The 24094-nt window shown below is 36.3% G+C and overlaps 3 protein-coding genes and 2 pseudogenes across 3 annotated transcripts; all 5 read right to left on the bottom strand.

Moving 5' to 3' along the window:
- Nucleotides 1–1727: 1727 nt before the first annotated feature.
- On the bottom strand, nucleotides 1728–2700 carry LOC129497171 (olfactory receptor 8G5-like). Its single transcript, XM_055305827.1, has one exon. The coding sequence runs from the start codon at nucleotides 2661–2663 to the stop codon at nucleotides 1728–1730; it is 936 nt and encodes a 311-aa protein (XP_055161802.1). The 5' UTR covers nucleotides 2664–2700.
- An 8195-nt stretch (nucleotides 2701–10895) lies between these two features.
- LOC129498012 (U4 spliceosomal RNA) lies at nucleotides 10896–11048 on the bottom strand (annotated as a pseudogene).
- A 4238-nt stretch (nucleotides 11049–15286) lies between these two features.
- LOC129497167 (putative olfactory receptor 8G3) lies at nucleotides 15287–16222 on the bottom strand. The gene has a single exon (XM_055305824.1). The coding sequence runs from the start codon at nucleotides 16220–16222 to the stop codon at nucleotides 15287–15289; it is 936 nt and encodes a 311-aa protein (XP_055161799.1).
- A 2768-nt stretch (nucleotides 16223–18990) lies between these two features.
- Nucleotides 18991–19401, bottom strand: LOC129497175 (interferon-induced transmembrane protein 1-like; annotated as a pseudogene).
- Nucleotides 19402–21636: 2235 nt separating this feature from the next.
- LOC129496952 (olfactory receptor 8G1-like) lies at nucleotides 21637–22602 on the bottom strand. Its single transcript, XM_055305299.1, has one exon. It carries the CDS (start codon nucleotides 22594–22596, stop codon nucleotides 21637–21639), a length of 960 nt encoding a protein of 319 aa, XP_055161274.1. The 5' UTR covers nucleotides 22597–22602.
- Nucleotides 22603–24094: the final 1492 nt, after the last annotated feature.

The following is a 24094-nucleotide window of genomic DNA, read 5'->3' as shown; positions in this document are numbered from 1 at the left end:
GGATGAGATCCTGCCATTTGGGACAACATAGACAGACCTGGATATATTATGCCAAGTGAAATAACTAAGTCAGAGAAAAAAAAACTGTATGATTTCACTTATATGTAGGATCTTACAAAGCAAAACAAATGAAAAAACAAAGCAGAAATAGACCCATAAATACAGAGAACAAACTGATAGTTGCCAGAGGGGAGAAGGTGGCAGATGAAAAAAATGAGTGAAGGTGAAAGGGAGGTACAGGTATCCAGTTATTAAATGAATAATCACTAGAATGAAAGGTACAGTATGGGGAATATGGTCAGTGTTGCTGTTTTGGTGTTGTATGGTAAAAGATGATAGTTACACTTGTGATGAGCATAACGTAATGGACAGAGTTGTCAAATCACTATGTTGTACCCCTGAAACTAATGTATGTCAACTATACTAAAAAAAAACCAAACAAACAATAAAAATAAATAAAAGAGGGATCAAAGAACAAAAGTTAAAATAGTAAAATGTATCTGCTGGAGGCAGTAATCAAGGTCTTATATTTAAATACTTAGTAGCAATAAATATCCCCTCTGCCAAGATAGGTGAAATTCTTTGGGTAGAGTGGCCTAGATACAATTGTTTGGGTCCCAGATATCTTTCTGCCAATGATTTCCCATGTTGACCCATCAGATTTCAAGTCTACTTAATTTTGTTTAGTCTCTAAGGCTGCATACTTGAATTCAAGAATAAATTAGACTTGCTTCAGGGACTTCTTGGTTGTTGACAGGACTTAATGACTTGAAAAATCAGGTATTTACAAGCTACCATTTCTTTGTTGCAATGCACAACAGAACAAACTCAGGAATAATATTTCTTAATCCTTGCAACAAAGGATGCTACCAATTATCTTAAAGATCCTTAAAGAATTCTCCAAAGTTCCATTTCATTGATTTAAACTAAAGCCAGAAAGCCACAGATATCAGTTTAAGGGATTAATGCATGAAGACCGCATGGAATAAATGCTGGGTTTTATATAAATGTTTTATAGAGGGAAAATGAATATCAAGAATAATTATCAAGGACCTACTACGTAGCAGACATTCTGCTATTTGAAGATATGGCGGTGAGCCATAGGTACAGGGATCTACTTAATGGAGATTACAGTCTAGTGTGGACTTGGACAATAAATAGACCATTACAAACTAGAATACTAGAGGTCAAATCAGGAGAATATTGGATTGGGCACAACAACAACACATACGTGAGTCTGTAGCTTATATTTTAAAGTTCTGGTTAGGTTTTTTCTAGGTATGACATATGGTGGGAAAGAAGCTTTCCTAGGCAAGAGATATACAAAAGCTAAATATTACATCATTATATTGCTGTCATTTTTAATTGTCTTTGCACAGAAAAATGGAGATTGCTAACCACTGCTAAGAGATACTTTCACTATGGTTGAGAACCGAGTGTTTATCAGTTGTACAAAGGACAGGGGGAAGAGGTGATCACGGCAATGGTATTTGTGGGTCCATGAATCCAGATTATCCTTAGTACTTCTAATCTGTGTCTCAGAGATACTCATGAGAGCAAACTTCAGAGAGAACAATGGCATCAAAAGCCATGGGAGTAAGAAATCCTGTCAATAGAATTCCACTCAGTGAGGATGTATACTAACAGATGGGCTAAAATTAAACATATCAATTCATACAACCTAAGAGACAATGACTTAGGCTAGTAAAAGATCCTGTTATTTCTGATCACAAGAATATTCTTCTCTCTAAGATTTTCTTCAGGGCAGCATTGACATCCTTATTCCTCAGGCTGTAGATCAGGGGGTTCAGCATGGGCACAATGATGGTATAAAACACAGAGGACACTTTCCCTTGGTCCATGGAGCTCACAGATGACGGTTGCAGGTACATGAATGCAGCAGATCCAAAGAAGACAGCAACAGCTGAGATGTGAGAACTGCAGGTGCTGAAGGCTTTGGACCTGCCCTCAGTGGAGCGGATGCGGAGGATGCTGGAGAGGATGAAGATGTAGGAGGCAAGGATCATCAGGCTGGGGGCAAGGATATTAACTGTACTAAAGATTAGAATCACTAACTCATTGACATGGGTATTAGAACAGGAGAGTTTTAACAAGGAAAGAAGATCACAGAAGTAATGATTGATCACATCAAATTTGCAGAAATGAACCCTAAACATGCAACCTGTATGAACAAATGCACAAACCAGGGCTATAATATACACTCCTGAAATCAGGGAGAAACAAGCCTGATGGGCCATGATGACTTTGTAAAGCAAGGGGCTACAGATGGCAACATAGCGGTCATAGGCCATTACTGCTAACATGTAACACTCTGCAATAGCAAAAACAAGGAAGAAATAGAGCTGAGTCATGCATTCAGGGTAGGAGATGACATTCATCTCTGTCACAAAGTTCTCCAGCATTTTGGGGGTAATGACAGTGGAATGGCAGAGATCGATGAAGGACAAGCTACTGAGGAAGTAATACATGGGCGTGTGCAGGTGAGCACTGAGCCCTATCAGCATGATCATGCCCAGGTTCCCCACCACCGTGACCACATAGATTCCTAGGAAGAGGAAGAAAAGGGGCAGCTGGAGTTCCGGTTGTTGTGTTAGCCCAGCGAGGATGAATTCAGTCACTGTGGAGTGATTTCCTGCTACCATTTTCCACTGAGTAGTTTCTGAAGGAGAGAGAGAAAACCATTGTTGTTGAGAAAATTTCATTATTCTTCTCTATCTAGAGTAATCATCCATGTAGATGATTCATGACTTAGATATTCTCTTGGTCTATACGATCATGTAATTGACCCAGAGGTTAATTTGCATTAAGTAGGATTCATTGTGATTTAATGTTTATTAAGCCTCATTTCCAAATATAATAAATATATTTCATGTAAAAATAGATATGTTTCTAATCACTGAAAACTTGCTAAGTGTCTATTTTCCTATTTTGAACACTTCAATGATCATCAAGCCAATATTTCTAAGTGGAGACCTAGAAACTTAAATATTTAGAGAAGTCAAGGTAAATGAGGAATATTGGCTTCATGACAACTTGGGTACAAAGGATACTTAAGAGTAATAGTCTGCGATTAACTTTTAGTGGGAGTGCACAGAGGCCTTATTAATTTCAGTCCTTTCAATTTTAAAAATAATTATCAGGAAATTTCAATTTCTATATAAAATCTTCCAATGTTTAAATATTTTTCTTAAGATGAAACAATACCTGCAACTATCATTGTACCACGGTGTTTCCCACCTGGACTGGACCACAGTTAGTGGTTTTGTGTCCTGGACCAAGTACTTCTGTCTTTGCTTGAAAAGGCTGTATGAGTAGTGGTTAAATGGTAGGCCTTAAATTCAGAGTTTGATACGATCGTTTAGTTACTAGCTGATACAGTTTTGGCTTTGATAAGTCAAACAATCTCTTTGTGTCTTGGCTTCTAAATCTGTAAAAGAGAAATAACAATATTACCTACCTTTATAGGTGCAATTTGTGCAAAAATGTGCATGGCAGTTGATTCCTAACAACTCCAAATTGGAAGCAACTCAAATGTGTGTTCATAAACTGATGAATAGATGAATGAGTTGTAAAATACATCCATACACATATACATACATACATACACATATGCATATGTGCATACATACATACATAGAATGGAATACAATTCAGCATTTAAAAAGAAATAAATCACAAATACATGCAATAACACAAATCTCAAAAACATTGTATTTTTTGAAATAAATTGCATAAAATTTACTTTTAAAGTTTGGAAGTATTCATTAAGGTAGTTAACTAGAATAGTGGTTTTCTCTGTGTGAGAATTTTTAGCAAGGGATTGGATTTATTTAATAAATATCAGATTTTATCTTTCTTCTTAGTTTTCCTAAAATGAAATTTCAACACATTCACCCACTTTAAAAATGATCAAATGTGTTGTATTAGGTTTTTCATGATAATTCTTTAACATTAAAAAATATTTTGCAGGGGTGCCTGGGTGGCTCAGTGAATTAAGTGTCCTGCTCCTGATTTTGGCACAGGTCATGATCTCAGGGTCATAAGATCAAGTAGAGTAGGCACAGGTCATGATCCAAGGGTCATAAGATCAAGCCCATTGTGGGGCTCTGTGCTTAGCACTGAATCTGTTAGAGATTCTCCCTCCTTCTCTGGGAACTTCCCCTTCCTCACATACTCTGTCTCTCCCTCTGAAATAGATAAAATCTCTAAAAAATATTTTTGATTATGTGAAAATTTCTGCTTATTCACTCCTGAAATCAGCAAATTGTGGTACTTCTCTTTTTCCTTGATTTCTCATTCTAGAAGATTTTCAAATTTATTAATTAGTTTAAGGAAAGCAACTTTTGGCTATGTTGATTTTGTGAAATTATTTTCTATTTAGATTATATCTAATAACTATTTTATTCTTTGCTAATTTCTTTATCATGATTGCCTATTCTTTCCCTAACTTCTTGAAATGGAAGCTTGCATCAATATCTTCAGCTTTTTTTTTCTGACATGTACATATTAAATTGTACATTTCTCTAAGCCCCATTTTAGCTGCATCTCACAAGCTTTGATATATCAAATTTACAGTATCATACAGTTAAAATATAATTTCTATTTCATTTTTTCATTGTCGCAAAGATTATGGAGAAGTGAATTGTCACCTTTTCAGAAGTTAGGCTTGTTTTTTGTTGTTGTTGTTGTTGTTGTTGTTGTTTGTTTGTTTTTAGCTAGCCCTACTTTTAAATATTTTGTCTTAATTTCATTGTGGTCAGTGAGCATACTGTGAATGATCTAAAGTATTGCAAATTGCTCAGAATTCTTTATATTGAAGCATAAAGTCAGTTTTTTTTTTAAGATTTGCTTCATTCTTTGAAAGAGAGAGAGCACATGAGCAGGAGCAGATGCAGAGGGAGAGGGAGAGAATCTCAAGCAGGCTCAGTGCTGAGTGTGGAACCCAATGTGGGGCTTGATCTCACACCCCTGAGATCATGACCTGAGCCAAAATCAAGAGTTGGATCCTTAACCAACTGAGCCACCCAGGTCCCCCATAAGGTCAGTTTTTATAAGTATTCCTAATGCATTTTAAAATATGTTGTTTGTTTTTTGTAGGTCCTGTGATGCATATCATTTCAATTATATCCACTTTATTAACAATGCTGTTTAGCTCTTATATATACATAGTGATTTTTTATTATCTGTTATTCTAATAGTTATTGAGATAAGTGTGTCAGTGTCTCCCACCAAAGTTTCTGATTTGTCTATATATCCCTTCAGGACTTAAATTAAAATCTGTATTGTTATGGAATGGCCCCTTTTATATTTAATAATGTGTCCTGGTTATAGTCTTCTTTATCTCATATTAATACATTATCATGAGATTTATTTTTGGCTAGTGTTTGCAGAGCATATAATTTTACATCTATTTAATATTTCTGTGTATTTTTTGAAAGATGCAACAAATAAAACAGTTATTTTAAAATAGAATCACATAAAACAGCAACAGGTAAGCATCAAGTACTTAGCATCAGATCTAACAAAATGTGTGCAAACTTTACTCACTGAAACTTTTAAATAATTTTGAGAAAAACAAGAGAAAATCTTAATAAGGAGAGAGATTTACCATATGCATGGATTAGAAGACTAGTAATAGTGTAAAGATATCCTTCCCAAATATAGGGTTAGATCAACATATTTCATTTCTTAGATATAACTTCTAAACAGATAATCAATACATTAACACACCAATTCATCATTTGGCTACTTCTAGTCATCTCATAGATTTATAGAAAATATTAGTTTAGTCTGATATTGGAAGACAATCAAGATACTGATTCTCAATAGATTATACCCCCTTCTCTCTCATTCTGATATCTGGTAGTTAGATTCTATTTTTGATGTTTTCTTAAAACTCTAGAAACTCAAGCACATTTTAACGTGCTAGCTTTCATGCTCTGTATCCCTTCCTCCTTGTATCTGTGTTCACTTGATGTACACATATTGGATCAGTAAATGCCTTCCTTTCTGGAATCCAACTTGTCCAAGTCAAAGAAATTTTGCGTCAAGGTCAATACTTCAGTTGTTCACTTGAATATGACAAAGACATGGTTTGTTGTTATTTCATATAGGCAATTGACACAGGTAATAATAATAGTGAGGTCATAGGTAACAGAGTTCTGTGGGCTGGTTGCTCTATAGTCAGATGTAGATGACCATATTTGAACACAGAGTGTTCAGAGATTTCTCAATATGGTTGAACAGAGATCTCTAGGGAGATTATAGTATTTTAAAAAATGATGAAAGTAAATGTGATTATAATGAAAAACAGGAGTTCTTTGATCCACCCTTCCTGTTTAGCCCTGTTCCTGAGAGATGACCTAATTTCTACAGAAGAGCACTGATAAAGTTTTTTCTAAAGTTTCCCTCCACAGCTCTAAATACTTTGTTCATATTGCTATTTCTAGACTTGACAACTTTGAACATTAAATAAACTTTCCAGATTACAAATGGAATTACTTTTTATTAAAAAGTTAAAGTGGTGACCACCCCCTTCTCTGTCATTTTGATATCTGGTAGTTAGATCCTCTTTTTGATGTTTTCTTTTTTTTTTTATGTTTTGTTAATCACTTTTGGATCTTTAAAAATATTCTCAAAACTCTTCATTCATAACTTCCAAAATTCTCTCAACTCATCTGGAGAGATTTTGTTTGTATAATACAGAATTTCTACTTCTATCCGAGGCATTGTGAGTCAGAATTTCCGAGGGTAAGAAAGTTTACAGAACTGAACTTTCTAAAAATAAGATTAGGAGAAAACAAAACTCTCAAAGTAATTCTGGTAATTGTTTGGAAATAATTAGATAAAGAAATTGAAGTCAGCCTACTGGTTTAAATAGATAACTTCAGGACTTTCTCTCCCCCTCCCCCTTTTTTTTTCTTTAAAAAATTAACTGAGTAAGCATTACTGAGAGACAATAAAATGTCAGACATTGAGCTGAGTAATAGAAATGTAAAAAAATAAAATAATGCATATCCTGGTCTAATAGCACTCAAAATCTAATTTCTATTCTGGCACATATTTTCTCAGCACTTTCTAAAGATTAAGATGTAAATTTTGTGATCATCTAACTTACAGATTAAATAAAATTGGGAGGAATAGCCTCTAATCAAGAATGAAATTGATTGTTAACATTACCCAAAAGTCCTGTGCTAACAGGTAGAGAAATATTGTATAGAGATTTCATTTTAAGGAGGTCTAAGAGTCACTGTAATTAAGCATAATGTGGCCATAAAAATCAGAGGGAAGTCAGAGAGAAATAAAAATTTTGAATGGTTTCTCTGATTCAGAGATATGAACCTAAGGTATGTTTGATTTTTAATTATTTAAAACTATTTTTCCATTATTTATTTATCATAACCTAATGTCCATAGGTTCAATATGAGGCTCTGAAAAATATATTTGCTTGTGAACGAACTATGGCCCCCTACAAACAAAAGGACAAATCAAGCATATAAGGCTTGATATTCTATTATATTCAAGTTTGGTTATTAAAAATTGAGCCTATATGACAGTGGCAAAGTCTGGTCAGAGCTAATTAATTAAGATTGTAAATCATGTAACATCAAGAATGAGATAAGGCCACTGAACATCATAAACATTGAAAGCTTTTCCTTCTACTCTTTTACTTACTCGAACTATAGTAGTCATGGTGGAAAAGATAGTTGGAAATAACTATGGAATTAAGCTCTGAAATTTTTCTTTTGTGAGTTCAGCTTGGTTTTAGAAATTCCTAATTCCCCAGGGTATCATGTAAATCCTGTGGTTTAACAATACTCCCACATTACTATAACTTCTGCCCTAAAGGATTACCAGGACAATGCATCCAGACACTGAAAATAGTCCAAACAAACAAGTTAAAATTTGGTGGAGAAAATAATTGGTAAGTTCTAATGTCAGTTTAAAAAAAATCTTCACATACGAGATACATGGTTTGAGTATAATTCCTATGAAAACATAAAATAGGCATATTTCTTATTAAATCAATAAAGCCCATAGAATAGTGGAAGATACAAATGGTGACGGGAGGGGCACCTGGGTGATTCCATCATTGAGCATCTGTCTTCAGTTCAGGTTATGATCCTGGGGTCCTGGAATGGAGCCAGGGCACTTGCTCAGTGGAGAGTCTTCTTTTCCCTCTCCCTCTACCCTTGCCCACCCTGCTCATGCTCATTCTCTCTCTCTCTCTCTCTCTCTCTCTCTGCCAAATAAATAAAGTTCTTTTTTAAAAAGGAAATGGGAGATTTTGATTTCACTTATAAAACTGCTAGACTATGATAATGAATAATCCACATAAGATCTATAACAGAGCTCCCCCTGTGCAGCTCAAGTGCCATAGAATTGGATTGTCCTGAAATGATCACAATGGTCCTGAGGTATTGGTTTTTAGCCCTTGGGTTAGTGGGGATAGCTAAGACTTACAGAGACTCTTAGCTGGTCACCAACAGCCACAAAGTGTCTCATCCACTTACCCCATAAGACCACATCACTATTAAATATTCTCTGTGTAGCATGAGGCTAGGAAGCACTGTGCTACACTTTTATCTGTAGTTCTGCATTAGTTATGGATGTCCTTTATGAGGAGGGACATTGACAAGACATATGGCATACAGTAGCTATCAAGAGTTTGGGAAATATTTGAAGGTAATGGGATCACTTGCAGGCATCTTTATATATCCTAAGAAAAGCAAATGGGAAGAGATTTTATTTTGTATATATGTTTAAAACATTTAGAAATATTCCCTTTAGCCAATGTAAGAAAAAAAACTATTCTAACATTTATTAGAAAGGGAATGAGCTATTTATTGTTAGTGATAAAATATACTCAACCATAAGCCAGATGATGATCCGCATTCTGGGACATTGGAGAAAAGATGTTCTTAATTGAATTTAGAATAAAGTACAAAAATCCACACTCTTTTGCCCCTCTCCACTCTTAGTTCTTGAGTATCATCTTCCTCTGCTACAAAACACTTGGCTTCTTTCAGTTCCTGGAATATGTCATGTTTTCTCAACTGCCTACCTTTTCATTTTCTATTTTTTCACATGAAATGGTTTCACCAACTCTTTGTCTCTCTGTTATCTGTTAAATATTATTTCTCTTTTCAAATCTCATTAAAGTTGAAATAATTATGGAAACATTTTCCAATTCTTTGTAATTGATAGGACCTTTCAATGAAATGCTCAACTGTCATTTCTAAACAGCGCATTTTCAGACCTGAACTACACTATACATCAGATGGAGCAAATCAAACTGATCCTTGTCTGTATCCCAAGTAAATAGCACAATGTTTGGCACAGTGTAGGAGGATTGCAAAAAGCATTTTATAAATCAATCAATAATCAATCAATGTATGAAGGGACATTGGCTTGAATTCCAAAGTAATCACTTCCAGACTTCAGTAGTCTCGAATCACAAGGGTAAGATGAGCACACTCACCTTTATTCTTTCTGGAAACCTCATTGCCAAATTGTATTTATAACCTGCTCTTAGAGGATGCTCTAATGCTGGTGCTGGGAGTCCTAGGGATGCAGCATTCCTCATATCTTTAGTGCTGGGAGGGCAGGCACAGCCTCTGGTCTCAAAGCCACCTTCAAAGCTGGTTTGTGTCACAGGCCAGCATCTCTAATTGTAGGTCTCCAGCTTCAGCACAGCAAACACCTCATCTCCACATGATAGAGGATCAAGGCACATCCTGACAAGGTATCTAATGCTAGATAGGGTTACAGATTTTAAAATATTGAATTAAACCATTTATTTCCTTTCAGAAAATATGCTTAATCTATTTTATGCATAAGTAGGTAATATATTTACTTGATTCAAAAGTCAAGTTCTGATTGCTGCGCTCTGAAGATCGGTCCTAGATTCAGGCATGCCAGGCACCAAATAACGTGGAAACAAATACTCTCGAGGATTTCCATGTCTCAGGAAAGAAACCTTTGAGAAAAGAAGCACTTGCATTAGCATTTCCCAGTTGTTTTAATTTTTTCCTTCCAGAGGGATCCTTTATCAGTTCTAAATTTATCAATTATGATAAAGATCTGTTCATAGGATCACCTGAGTTGTGTTCTGTTTTTTTTTTTTATTTGTTTATGATAGTTACACACACAGAGAGAGAGGCAGAGACAGAGGCAGAGGGAGAAGCAGGCTCCATGCACCGGGAGCCCGACATGGGATTCGATCCCGGGTCTCCAGGATCGCGCCCTGGGCCAAAGGCAGGCGCCAAACCGCTGCGCCACCCAGGGATCCCCTTGTTGTTGTTTTTAATGCAGATTCTGATCCAGCAGATCTGAGTAGGATTGAGATTCTGCTTTTTTTTCTTCTTTGTAATAGTTCTTTATTGTACAGAACTATCCCATGGATTAGTTGACATCCAGTAGTGGGCCCCCATCACTGTATTATCCAAAAGTCCCCACAAGTTTCCAAAACTACACTCCAGATATCTACTGCTATTGAGATAAAGGTAGCAGAATGCTTGAGACAGTGGTAAATTGTATACAATGATACAATTGTATACAAATCCCGTTAGCATTTTTGTCTGTTAGTGTATTCTTAAGCCATAAATTATACGGCATTTTAAAGATTATTCTGGAAAACAAAACAAGACATTTATATCCCAGTGTAGTTAGGTTCTTCAAAGGCCTTAACTCAAGAAACTTAAAAAAGACTCTCTACTACTATGTACGAAATATCTTGCTAACAGTGCTTCCAAATGAGTCCTCTGCTTTGTTTTATAATGGACTAATTTGTAGGTTCTTTTAAATTATATAGCTGTTGGGAAGGTTGGACATGGTCAGTGGCTTCTGAAGGATAAGACTTTTCTACAAAAATGTCCGTAGTAGGATTTTTAAAACTTTTTGCCATACTCAGAAATCTGTTACTTCTATTACCAAAAAGTCCACTGTAATTTCCCTTTTTTTTTAATTAGCAATAATCATGCCTTGGATAAACTTCATTGGCTATGATACTGCCACTGTGCAAAGCTTAATTTCTGTTTTTTTAATATGTCAAGCAAATTGAGTCCCTACCATACATAAGGAAGTTTCTTTTACATTTTTTGTCTCCAAAGTGGTAAGTATGTTTTCAGACGGAAGTACATACAATGATTCTCCACATGGTTATTCCAGAAACTGGTCTCTTCCTCTTCTGCCCTTTATTTATACTATCATTTTCCTGGAGGATTTGTAATCTATTTGCTATTTATGAAAGCTGGCTGACAGTATTGGTTGTACAATGTAAGGAATGTTTTTACACATAGGTCAATTGGGTTAGTTTTCTTTAAAAGTTTAGGTTTTGCCTTATGATCACTGTATACTTCAACTTTCCTTCCTCAATCTGCCTCTTAAGCGGATGATGTAATATTTCAATCATTTCTGCCCTGATGGTACAGGCAACAGAACACTGAGGTTAAGATGAGAAGTTGTTCAGTAACAAAAATGTCACACAAGGGCAGAAACTCTGCATTTTTTTTTTACAAATGCTTAGTGAGGGCTTTTGGTCTATAGTCCATACTGTGAATAGCAGGATTACAGGATGCAGGCACATTCTAACAAGGTATCTTATTCTGGATAGGGTTAAACTTTTAAGATAATGAATTAAACCATTTATTCCCTTGCAGAAAATATTTTTTTATGCATGAGTAGGCAATATGCCTCCTTGATTCAAAAGTCAAATGAATGTACAATTGAATTTTGAGGGTTAAGGGACAAGAATTCAGAATATTGATGTAATACATGCCTTTTTGAGGTCTTCGTTATTAATAATCCCACATGCTAAATTGTTTAAGAAAATATTTTATTATTAGGCATCTATGTTTCATATTCATTTTTCTTTCTTAAATATTTCCACACTTTTTTTCCCTCACAAACAGGAATATTTGAAAATGTCTCAGTTTGAATCATGGTAAATTTGATGTTCACAAGAGAGGAGGAGCTCTAAAATATGGCTAAATATATTAGACTCAATTCTCATTAAAGGAACTTAAGATTAAGTTACATTAGTGTTTCTCAATTTTAGATGCACATTTTAGTACATCAAAAGATTTTTATTTTTAATCTCAATACCCAGGGTGCACGCCATATCAATTAAATCTAAATTTTAAAGTCTGAGGTCAAATATCAATATTTGTTTAAAGCTTCTCAAAGTTTAATGTGTACAGGAATAACCCAAGAATCTTGTTCAAATACAGATTCTAAATTAGTGAATCTAGTGTATGGTTTAAGATTATGCATTTTCAATAAATCCTCAGGCTATTCCAATGCGACTGGTCTATAGACAGCCTTAGGAACAAGGTGTTAGATGATCTCTATTTCAAATCCTTCCCACCATAATTCTTTCAGATTCAAGCAAGTTCCCACATGTCCATGCATCACAAAGCTTCTTTTAGCTTTGGAATAGCAGTGACTGTAGGATTTTGGGATATTTATGGGCAAATACTATGTGCCTGGAAAGCCACTTTACAGGTGAACAGACCTAGGCTGTTACCTCAGTGTGCTGAACAAAAGAAGTGGGAAAAGTGGCGTTAACTTGGTTAACGCCAAGAATGGGAAGGGCATGAACAGACCTTTCCATAAATGATTGTACAATAATGAAAATTATTGAGATTCATAGAAGCTACAGTTTCCATTCTGTGAGTGTATATGTACTGATTCTGGAGAGAATACATATATAAGAAAGAGAAATGGGGAGACAAAGTTTGAATGTTACCAAGGCTTTTGTGTCCCAATTGCATTGCTATGAATTGTTACCTAGGGTTAGTGAGCTCTGTCTCTAGAGTTCTGTCCTCCTCCTTCTTTCTTTCTTTCTTTTTTTTTTGTTCTTTGTTTTTTGTTTTCTTTTTCTCCTTCTATTTGATAATCCAAACTAGAAATTTGCGTTCATCCTCATACTCTCCTGTACTTTCAGCTCACTTCAGTTCAGCGATGTCTAAACAATCCACTTTTCAAAGATCTCTTGAGAGTCTCCTTCCTTTCTAGCTCCACTGTCACTGCATGCAGCATCTTGCTTAGAACAATCAGACGGTGGGGTGTCTGGGTGGCTCAGTTGGTTAAACATCTGACTTTGGCTCGGGCCATGATTTCAGGGTCCTAGGATTGAGCCCGGTGTCAAGCCTGGTTCAAATTCTCTGCTCAGTAAATCTGTTTCTCCCTTTCCCTCTGCCCCTCCCCTGCCTTATATGTGCTCATTTGCTCACTCGCTCTCTCAAATACATAAATAAAATCTCAAAAAACAAACAAACAAACAAACAAACAAAAAAACCAAATGGCCGTTCACTTGCCTTAATTCAGCCTTATTATTTTTCCATCCTTCCTCCACACCAACCTAAGTATGATACTACTAACATGGAAAACTGTTTCCCTTCCCTGCTTAAAAAACATTTAGCAGTTTCTGTCACTAAAATAAGGAATGAAGTCTTACATACATCCAGAGGTGATTCATGAACAGTCTTCTGTCTACTTTTCTTTTTTTATATCTCTACCATATTACCAAAATATGACATGAGTTTCTGGGTTTACAGAGGCTTTTCCCTTCTTTCTTGATGAAACTTAAACTGTATTTTATATAGAAGCTTAAGCTCCAATAAATAAAGGGTCTACCCACTAGGACTCCTTTTGTTTGCCCTTCATGAGTTCATTTGTGTCTATTGGACAGAGCACTGGACTAGGAGTCACACCTAAGAGTTGCAATTGTAGCCATTTTCCCTTGCATCATAGAACTGATGAAAATTAAGTCAAATAATAAATATGAGGATTTTGAAAATGAATGTTTGACGTCATTAAATGAATGGATAATGGAATACAAGGGTGTTAAAGATATATATATTTCTGTCCTAGATTTTAAAAATATAGGTAAACACTGCAACTTGTTCTATCAACACAGCATTCTATCCTAAGAACATTGACATAACAATAATGCGGTGGATATTCTTCTGAATAGGGAAGAGACAAAGGACAACTGAGTGTCTAGAATATTATGTAAATCCATAGTTACAAGATGTTATATGTCCCAAAACAGAAGGACAAAATATGAAAGGAAAGAAGAGATGTTTCAAAGAAAAAATTGACGTAAAATGACAACTCTAAATGATTGGGCAAAAGAACATGAACCACATGAAAATGATACAATTGAGCAGGATATTTGACTACCCTGCAGTTACTTCATAAAGAGCTGCAGCATCACTGGTAAATAGATAAGATAATGTTTGGATGCTTTTATAAAAAGTTGTTCTCAAGTGTTATACTTGAAACTCTATAATGAGTCCCTATAATTAGACTCTGCAATGAGTCTCCATGTTTGCTAATTTTTGGTCATGATCAGTACAGGTTTGAAAGACTTTTTAGGGCAGCCCAGGTGGCTCAGTGGTTTAGCACCACCTTCAGCCCAGGGCGTGACCCTCGAGACCCAGGATCTAGTCCCATGTCCGGCTCCCTGCATGGAGCCTGTTTCTCCCTCTGCCTGTGTCTCTGTCTTTCTTTTCTGTGTGTCTCACATGGGTAAATAAATAAAATCTTTAAAAAATAAAAAAGCTTGTTTTTTAAAAAAGAAAGATTTTTTATTATTTTTATTGTATTAAATGAAATAAAAGCATTGAAATTATTTATAGAAAGGCATCAATCCCATAGGGAACTGGGGATAACATATGAGAAGGAAATTCTCAAGGATGTCTTAGACCTAGCCACAGTCACCTAGAACCAAAGGATCACTTTGAATAAAATTATGGGTCCCAAAGTCAGTTTTGTAGGCTGATGATGTATTATGTTTGGAACCAGGCATTTAATCAAACTAAATAAGCTTCTATTTCCTCGTCTTTCAAAGGGAAATAATACTAGAGCCTTGCCTGAGGGAATACTGTAAATATTAAATAAAGTTGTTCCCTTAAAGTGCTAGGCACAGTACTTGATATTTCATGAAATCTCAATAACATATGTTACAATTATTATCTTCATTACCATCAGCATTATTCTTATTGTTGTTTGTATTATTGTTAAAAATAAAACTAAGACTCCTTTCATACTCAAGAGCCTTTGATTTTATTCTTAGTATTACTCTACACATAATCACTGTAATAAGGTTCAAAGGAGTGGACTGAAGGAGAATTTAGGATTGTGTTAAATGGGGAAGTGTCATTGAACTTCCAAACATTTGAACAATAAACTTAACACATTATATATCTTAGCCGGTCAAAGAACTGTTTCTGTTATGACATCATGATATTAATTCTATTTATGAACATTTTCTACCAACCAGAATTTTCTTCAGGGCAAATTTGACATCCTTATTCCTCAGGCTATAGATCAAAGGGTTCAACATGGGCACAATGATGGTATAAAACACAGAGGACACTTTCCCTTGGTCCATGGAGCTCACAGATGACGGCTGCAGGTACATGAATGCAGCAGATCCAAAGAAGACAGCAACAGCTGAGATGTGAGAACTGCAGGTGCTGAAGGCTTTGGACCTGCCCTCAGTGGAGCGGATGTGGAGGATGCTGGAGAGGATGAAGATGTAAGAGGCAAGGATGGTTAAGGCAGGAGTCAAAATGTTAAATGCACTCAAGACTAGAACCAGTAATTCATTAATGTAGATGCTGGAACAGGATAATTCCAAGAGTGGGAAGAGATCACAGAAATAATGATTAACCACATTGCTCTTGCAGAAAAGGAGTCTCATCATAAAGCCAGTGTGGATTGTAGATCCAACGATGCCCAAAATATAAACTCCCACTGTCAGCCGGAAGCAGATCTGAGAAGACATGATGACATTGTAAAGCAAAGGGTTACAGATGGCAGCATAGCGGTCATAAGCCATTGCAGCCAACATGTGACACTCTGCAATAGCAAAAATCAGGAAGAAATACAGCTGAGTCATGCATTCAGAGTAGGGAGTGATGTTCTTCTGTGTCACAAAGTTCACCAGCATTTTGGGGGTAACGACAGTGGAATGGCAGAGATCAATGAAGGACAAATTGCTGAGGAAGTAGTACATGGGGGTGTGCAAGTGAGCACTGAGCCCTATCAGCATGATCATGCCCAGGTTCCCCACCACTGTGACCACATAGATTCCTAGGAAAAGGAAGAAAAGGGGCAGTTGGAGTTCTGGTTTCTCTGTTAGCCCAGCGAGGATGAACTCAGTCACTGTGGAATGATTTCCAGGGTCCATTATTCTCTCAAAGGGTTCTAAACTTAAAAAACAGAAAATGAGTGTACTTGTGTGGGATGTATGTGTGTGTATTTGTGCATACATATGTATGTGTGTATGTGTGTCAGAGAGAGAATAATTTTATGGAGATCATTATTTTATTCCTCATCAAAGGCCATTCTTCATGAAGATATCTCTTGAATCTCTTCTATCACTCTAGGACAATCAATGATTCCAACTAACCAGAGGAAAATCCAAGAAACTTGTAACTAAGATATTTCTAATTCTTAATAGAAAATAGCAAGTTTTAGATATTTTGAGTCAGTTAATAGGGAAGTTATTCCTATTATTTCTCTTTAAGTTTTTATTCAAATTCCAGTTAGTTAACATACAATGTAATATTAGTTTCAGGTGTACAATATGGTGATTCAACTACTGTTATTTCTAATGACTCTTTCCCATATGTATACAATAATCCTATATTCTATGGGATATCCTATATGTATATATTAATGTCGTGTTTATCAAATGGCATAATGATTAAATTTCCATTCAATTGAAAATAAGAAAGAATAACATGTTTCTATAATTAAAAAGTCTGTGAAAAGCTATTAATTAGGTCTGAATCATTTTCCTTACTAGAATTCTTGCTCAAAATACCTGAAATTTTCAGCAACTATCAATATCATTCCACCTGGAATTCTGCTAATCTGCTTGTCCTAGGTTTCTTCACCCAGGCCACTACCTCGCAGGTACGAACATAACATACCAATACCTCAACAACTTCTCCAAGAGTGAAAATTGTCTTCCTTCATTTATAATTTAAATACTCCCAGGGGAATGATACAATGGCTGAAATTTAGATCATGTATTCTAACTCTGTAGCCAGAGAAGCAGAAGACTATGAATAGTTTCTGTTAGTTGGACTTCATGCTGGTGGTGGAGATCAGAAAACTACTCTTATTCTCAAAATATGAGAATGATTTTGGAAGAAAAACACTAGGTATCTTCTTATCGTGTATTTTGCATGTACTTTACAAATTTACAGAATTTTAAGATGGAAGAGATATGGATTATTAGAACACATCAAAATACAACTAGAAATTTTAGTTTAAATTCAATACCAGTCAACAGTGTGATTTTTTTTAAAAAAAGACTAATATATATTTCATTTACATTGCAAATAAAACTAGATTCTAGATTCTAGAAAATGAAAATTCATTTTCTTTTTTTTTCTTTTTTCTTTTTTTCTTTTTTTTACTCCAGGTTGCTTCTTTGGTTTGCTTTTTTTAAATTTTTTTTTAATTTTTATTTATTTATGATAGTCACAGAGAGAGAGAGAGAGGCAGAGACACAGGCAGAGGGAGAAGCAGGCTCCATGCACCAGGAGCCTGACATGGGATTAGATCCTGGGTCTCCAGGATCACACCCTGGGCCAAGGGCAGGCGCCAAACCGCTGCACCACCCAGGGATCCCGAAAATTCATTCTCTTAACGCTCAAGTAATAGTTGGCATAATGTTTTGAATTTGAGGTACCAACCTTGCAGGACTCCTTAGTGTTGAGGTGTTCATAACCTAAAGTCTCCTTTGGCAATTGTAGTTACTGATCTTGATCTCTGATGAAGCTGATGCCCAAGGCCATCTGTCCCCCAGCAAATGTTGGTTGGTGTGACGACAGGATTTTATACCCTGGGTATAGACACTAAGTGTCTGATTAAGAACAAACAATGATAATGGCCTCCCACCAGAATCTTATCCCACAAGTATCCACTCTTGGGAAAAGAAACAATTAGAATTTCCCTTTCTCTACTGGTTCTCAAGTGCTTAAGAGTATTAACATAGGTATAATTCATTGTTCTTGTTAGGTTACATATCAGAACCGAGGATGTTAGAGACGTTGTTAGGATGACAGTGAATTTCATGCCAAGCCATCTTAAAATGCAGAATTTCAGGAAATTTTTAAGATAGACCCTAAAGAATTTTTCTTTAAAAAATATTTTATTTATTTATTCATGAGAGACACACACACACACACAGAGAGAGAGAGAGAGTGAGGCAGGGACACAGGCAGAGGGAGAAGCAGGCTCTATGCTGGGAGCCCAACATGGGACTCAATTCCGGGTCTCCAGGGTCAGGCCCTGGGGCTGAAGGCGGCACTAAACCGCTGAGCCACCCGGGCTGTCCTAAAGAATTTTTCTAAAGCTGTTTCCCACAAGGGTGAAGTAAGAAACCAGGGAAAACAACTGGTTGGGTAAATTCTGAAATGTTTTATTTTCCTTGACCTCTTTTTTTTTAAGATTTTATTTATTTATTCATGAGAGACACAGAAAGAGAGGCAGAGACACAGGCAGAAGGAGAAGCAGACTCCCTGTAGGGAGCCCAGTGAGGGACTTCATCCCAGGACCATGGGATCACGACCTGAACTGAAGGCAGATGCTTAACCACTGAGCCACCCAGGTGTCTCTCCTTAACCTCTGTTAATTATATTTAGATTTCATAATGTACTTAGAAAACAATGATGCTTAGAATGTTTTAACTTGTGGCCTAAGTGAAAACATTTGCTGAATATTGCACAAACCCCTGAAGAATTCCCAACAAGAGTAAGAAGGAGAGATGATGACTGTATGTTTTTAAAACTAAAAGAGAAATGATGAGGAGCAATAGAAATATATGTGCTCTAGAGATTAATTTTTTTTCTCATACACAAGTGCTTTATTGCCACGAATGGTAGGGTGACACATACATAAAATATTGTGACAGGAGTGACAGCCTCAGGCCATGGGCAGCTACTAGTACCCTCCATGTTTTATGATCTCTGAAATCGTTTGGAAAATCATCAGTGAGCTAGTGGCCAAAAAAATGATGAAGGTGATGGTTAGAGGAGGTCCAAGCCCATGGCCCAGATGTTCAGGCACTTGGAAGTGGAAACATAAGTCTGAGTCTCAGTCATGTCACCCACCAGCTTCCTGCCCCTAGACTTCACAGAATAGGCAAAGGCTGCGAAGCCCAGGCAGCACCAGTTCAGGAAGATTGTGTTGAACAGGGACCAGAAAATGTGGTCAGGCATGGCCTGTCACTATAGATGTTGATCATAGTGGTCATCACGGGAGTCGAGCTCTGGGGAGCCTCAAGTACTGCTACCTCATGCTCCTCCTTGAGCATCTCATAAGTTGGAGGGCCGCGGTGTAGGTACCAGGGAAGAAGGGCTAGGAGTTAATATTTTTTCAAAATATTTATTGAATGTTATATGATTTTGACAATAATAAAAATAAACTTTCTTAATCAAATTTACTATTAAATGCTTTAAATTATTGTTAGAAATGGAGCTTCAACCTTTTTGTAAAGGTATTTTTGCCAACTGCTATGAAAAGAGAAAAACCTAGAACAGAATAATTTATAAAGCCTATAGAAAATGTTGCTTATTAACAATCGAATCTTAGAACAAGAAATATGGCACAATGCAAAACACAATTTTTCTTCTGAAGAATTTGACAATTTTGATAGAGATAATATCCACAAGCATGCCTTAATAGTAAACAACAACAGAACTGATATCATTATTATAGTATGTGTGATGAACCAGATGTGTATCTGATAATAGCCTGGAGTAGGAAATATAGTCAATGATATTATAATAATGTTGTATGGTGACACATGGTAGCTACATTTGTGGTGAGCCTAACATAATGTATAGAGAAGTTGAGTCACTATATTATACACCTGAAACTAATGTAACAATGTGTGTCAACTATACTTAAATTAAAAAAAAAAAAAGCTTTTGCACAATGAAGGAAACCATCAACAAAACAAAAAGGCAACCTACTGAATGAGAGAAAATTTTTGCAAATTATATATCAACCAAGGGGTTAATATCCAAAATATATGAAGAACATAAAGAACTTCTACAACTCAACACCAAAAAACCTCCAAGCAATCTTATTAAAAAATGGGCAGGGGACCTTCTTTTTTGAAGAAGATATATAGATGGCCAACAGTCACAGAAAAGGATAGTATCATTAATTATCAGGGAAATGAAAATCAAAACCACAATGTGATATCACCTTACACCTGTCAGAATGACTAAAATCAAAAAGAAAGAAATAAGAAGAGTTGGTGAGGATGTGCAGAAACAGGATTGTTTGTATAGTGTTGCTGGAAATGTAAACTGGTACAGCCACTGTGGAAAGCAGCATAGGGGTGCCTCAAAAAGTTAAAAATAGAAATATCGTATGATCCAATAATTCCACTATTGGATAGTTACCCCACGGAAACAAAAAACATTAATTCAAAAAGATATAAGCACTTTTATGTTTATTGCAGTATTCTTTACAATGGCTGAAATATGGAAACAACTTAAGTGTCCATCATTGCATGAGTGCATAAAGAAGAGGATATATCTATACAATGGAATATTATTCAGCCATGAAAAATGAGATCTTGCCGTTTGCAACAACATAGATGGACCTAAAGTGTATTATGCTAAGTCAGACTGAGAAAGACAAATACCATATGATTTCACTCATATGTGGAATCAAGAACTAAAACAAATGAATAAACAGACAAAAAAAGAATCAGACTCATAAATACAGAAAACAAACTTTGGTTGCCAGAGGAAGAAGAGTAGGGGAGGATGAGCAAAATGGGTGAAAGGCGTGGGAGAGACAGGCCTCCAGTTATGAAATGGGTAAGTCATGAGATTAAAAGGCACAGCATAGAGAACACAGTCAATGGTATTAAAGTCGTGTTGTATAGTAGCTACATTTGTGGCAAGCACAGCATCACACATAGACATGTTGAGTCACTATGTTTATGTTGAGTCACCTGAAACTAAAGTAACACTGTGTGTCAACTACACTTGAATTTAAAAAAGAGAGAGAGAGAAAGAAAGGCATACCAGGAAGATCTTACCATAGAGTTCTGGCCGGTGGTATATGCTATCTGTTATGATTAGTCAAAGTTTTCAAGCCAAACATGTAAAATTAAAATAGTTCTTGAACCCTATATGATAATGGACAGTCATTACAATATATTGTCCTTTCAAATAACTAGTAGAAGTTAAAAGTCTTGAAAAGCAAATTAAAAGATAATTCAGTAAGAATTATCAAAGGAACTGTATTTATTTCACCCATTTAAATTAGCAAATAACCATTTTTGTGCATTCTATTTCTAGAAGATATCCTAATTCTACGAATTTTATTTGTCTGCACTTTGCTTTCTAACTCCAATACACTTGGTGCTTTTTGGTGTCCATATTGTGTCCAGTTCTATGTCCAATACACTCTATGTATAGTGATGCTTTCCATAGGACTGGTATTATGAATCTAGTCTTCCCCAGGCCCCCGCACTATTTTTCCAAATTATCAAGTAGTAACAACAATCTTGTGGATATACATGGTTGTCTACGGAGTGATTCCTTATTGAAACTTGTTGGAGAATTAAAAATTTTCGCTCGGGCAAAATACCGTTTTCCTTCTTTTTTCAAGGATCTTCTTTAGGGCGACTCTGACATCTTTATTCCTCAGGCTGTAGATCAGGGGGTTCAACATGGGCACAATGATGGTATAAAACACAGAGGACACTTTCCCTTGGTCCATGGAGCTCACAGATGACGGCTGCAGGTACATGAATGCAGCAGATCCAAAGAAGACAACAACAGCTGAGATGTGAGAGCTGCAGGTGCTGAAGGCTTTGGACCTGCCCTCAGTGGAGCGGATGTGGAGGATGCTAGAGAGGATGAAGATGTAGGAGGCAAGGATCGTCAGGCTGGGGACAAGGATATTAACTGCACTGAAGCACAAAACTACCACCTCGTTGATATAAGTACTGGAGCAGGAGAGCTCCAATAGTGGGAAGAGATCACAGAAGTAATGGTTGATTCTATCAGCCTTGCAAAAAAGCACTCTTAGCATGCAGCCTGTGTGAGCTGTGGCACCAGTCAAGCCCATGATATACACCCCACCTACCAGCCAGGAACAGACCTGATAAGACATGATGACATTGTAAAGCAATGGGTTACAGATGGCAACATAGCGATCATAGGCCATTGCAGCCAACATGTGACATTCTGATATAACAAAAACAAGGAAGAAGTAAAGCTGAGTCATGCAGCCTTCATAGGAGATAAAATTCCGCTCTGTCACAAAGTTCATCAGCATTTTGGGAGTAACGACAGTGGAATGGCAGAGATCAATGAAGGACAAGCTACTGAGGAAGTAATACATGGGCGTGTGCAGGTGAGCACTGAGCCCTATCAGCATGATCATGCCCAGGTTCCCCACCACCGTGACCGCATAGATTCCTAGGAAGAGGAAGAAAAGGGGCAGTTGGAGTTCTGGTTTCTCTGTTAGCCCAGCAAGGATGAAATCAGTCACTGTGGAGTGATTTCCTGCTCCCATTTTCCTCTGGGAATTTTATGTAGAAAGAGAAGAAGAAAATTTGTGGTAGATATTTATTATCCTATTGCGTAATGTAGTATGAAACAAAATCTGTCTTTTCAACCAGGTAGGTCCAGTTCGATGTCTGTCCGTGATCTCTATGTTAGTGCTTAAAGACATGGATGGATCTAGAGAGTATAAGACTGAGTGAAATAAGCCAGTCAGAGAAAAGACAAATACCATATGATTTCACTTATATGTGGAATTTACAAAACAAATGAACAAAGGGAAAAAATGAGAGTCAAATCAAAAGCAAACTCTTAACTATAGAGAATAAACAGACAACAGAAGGGGAGGTAGGTGGGGGATGGATGAAATAGGAGAAGGAGATTAAAAGTAAATTTATCTTAACGAGCACTGAATTATATATGGAATTGTTGAATCACTATATTGTACACTTGAAATTAATATAACACTGTTACACCAGAATTTAAAAAGATAATAAAGTGGGTCTTAGTATTGCCCAGTCCATGAACATCCAAAGAACTTTTTTGTTAACTTTGTTATAAAAATCTCCATGATTTGTTTTTGTTTTTGTTTTTTTACTCTCAGCTCTTATGCAGAACAAATACTAGTATGCCTGGTTTGCATATTAGGTAACCGAGGGTTATAATGGTTGGATATTTGCTTATCCTTAAGTATGTAATAAGTAAATGATCAAGGATATGATGTAAGACCTGTCTCTCTCACCTTCCCTATCTCATTTTAGCTACTTATGTCTGCCCCCCTATCGCTGTCTCTTTGTCATATCAGAGAAGCCAATTAATGTGAAGGAAAAAATTATGTTAAGTACTACAATAGTGCATTGACAACTGGTCCAGTCTAGACTCCCTGTAGTACCTTGTATCCTATACTCCCTGAGTACCTTGACTATGGGCACCTCTTCAAAAATACGGAAATAGTGGCTCTGAAAGTAACTGGAGAGCTAACAATAAGTCTATCATCAATTTGAATTCCACATCCAGGAAGGACATAAGATTTCTAATGAGGATTTCAGAAATCTGAAACATTGAAGCCCAAATTAATGTATTCCAAAAACATTTATAGAATATTCAGTGTGAGCTAAGTGTTGTGTATGATTTGATGTGGTCTGTGACCTTTGGAACTTATTTTCTGGGGAAACAGAGCTGCAGAATGTCAATCTTGCAGGATACATTATATAACAACAATGTGCACATTGTCTTGCTGTCTTTGTACTCCACTTTGAACCAGAGCTTTTAAGAGCACTCCTTCAGGGGCACAAGAAACCAGAGCAGAAAGAATATGTATATCTTTCTGTCTCTGGAATATAGGTTTGGAAAAAAAACTGATGATTTGCGGCAGAGTATGCTGTGATGATTGTTCCATCTCCAAAAGAAAGAGATGCCATCACAAATTATTCATGTATCAAAAACAAGGGTATGCATATTTAGATGAAACTTAAAAGGCTTACGATAGCCAAATTATGGAAACAGCCCAA

The sequence above is a fragment of the Nyctereutes procyonoides genome, unplaced genomic scaffold, assembly GCF_905146905.1.
Source record: "Nyctereutes procyonoides isolate TBG_1078 unplaced genomic scaffold, NYPRO_anot_genome, whole genome shotgun sequence".
Lineage (NCBI taxonomy): Eukaryota > Metazoa > Chordata > Mammalia > Carnivora > Canidae > Nyctereutes > Nyctereutes procyonoides.
The sequence above is the reverse complement of the archived record's forward strand: the minus strand, read 5'-3'. Positions and strand labels throughout refer to the sequence as shown.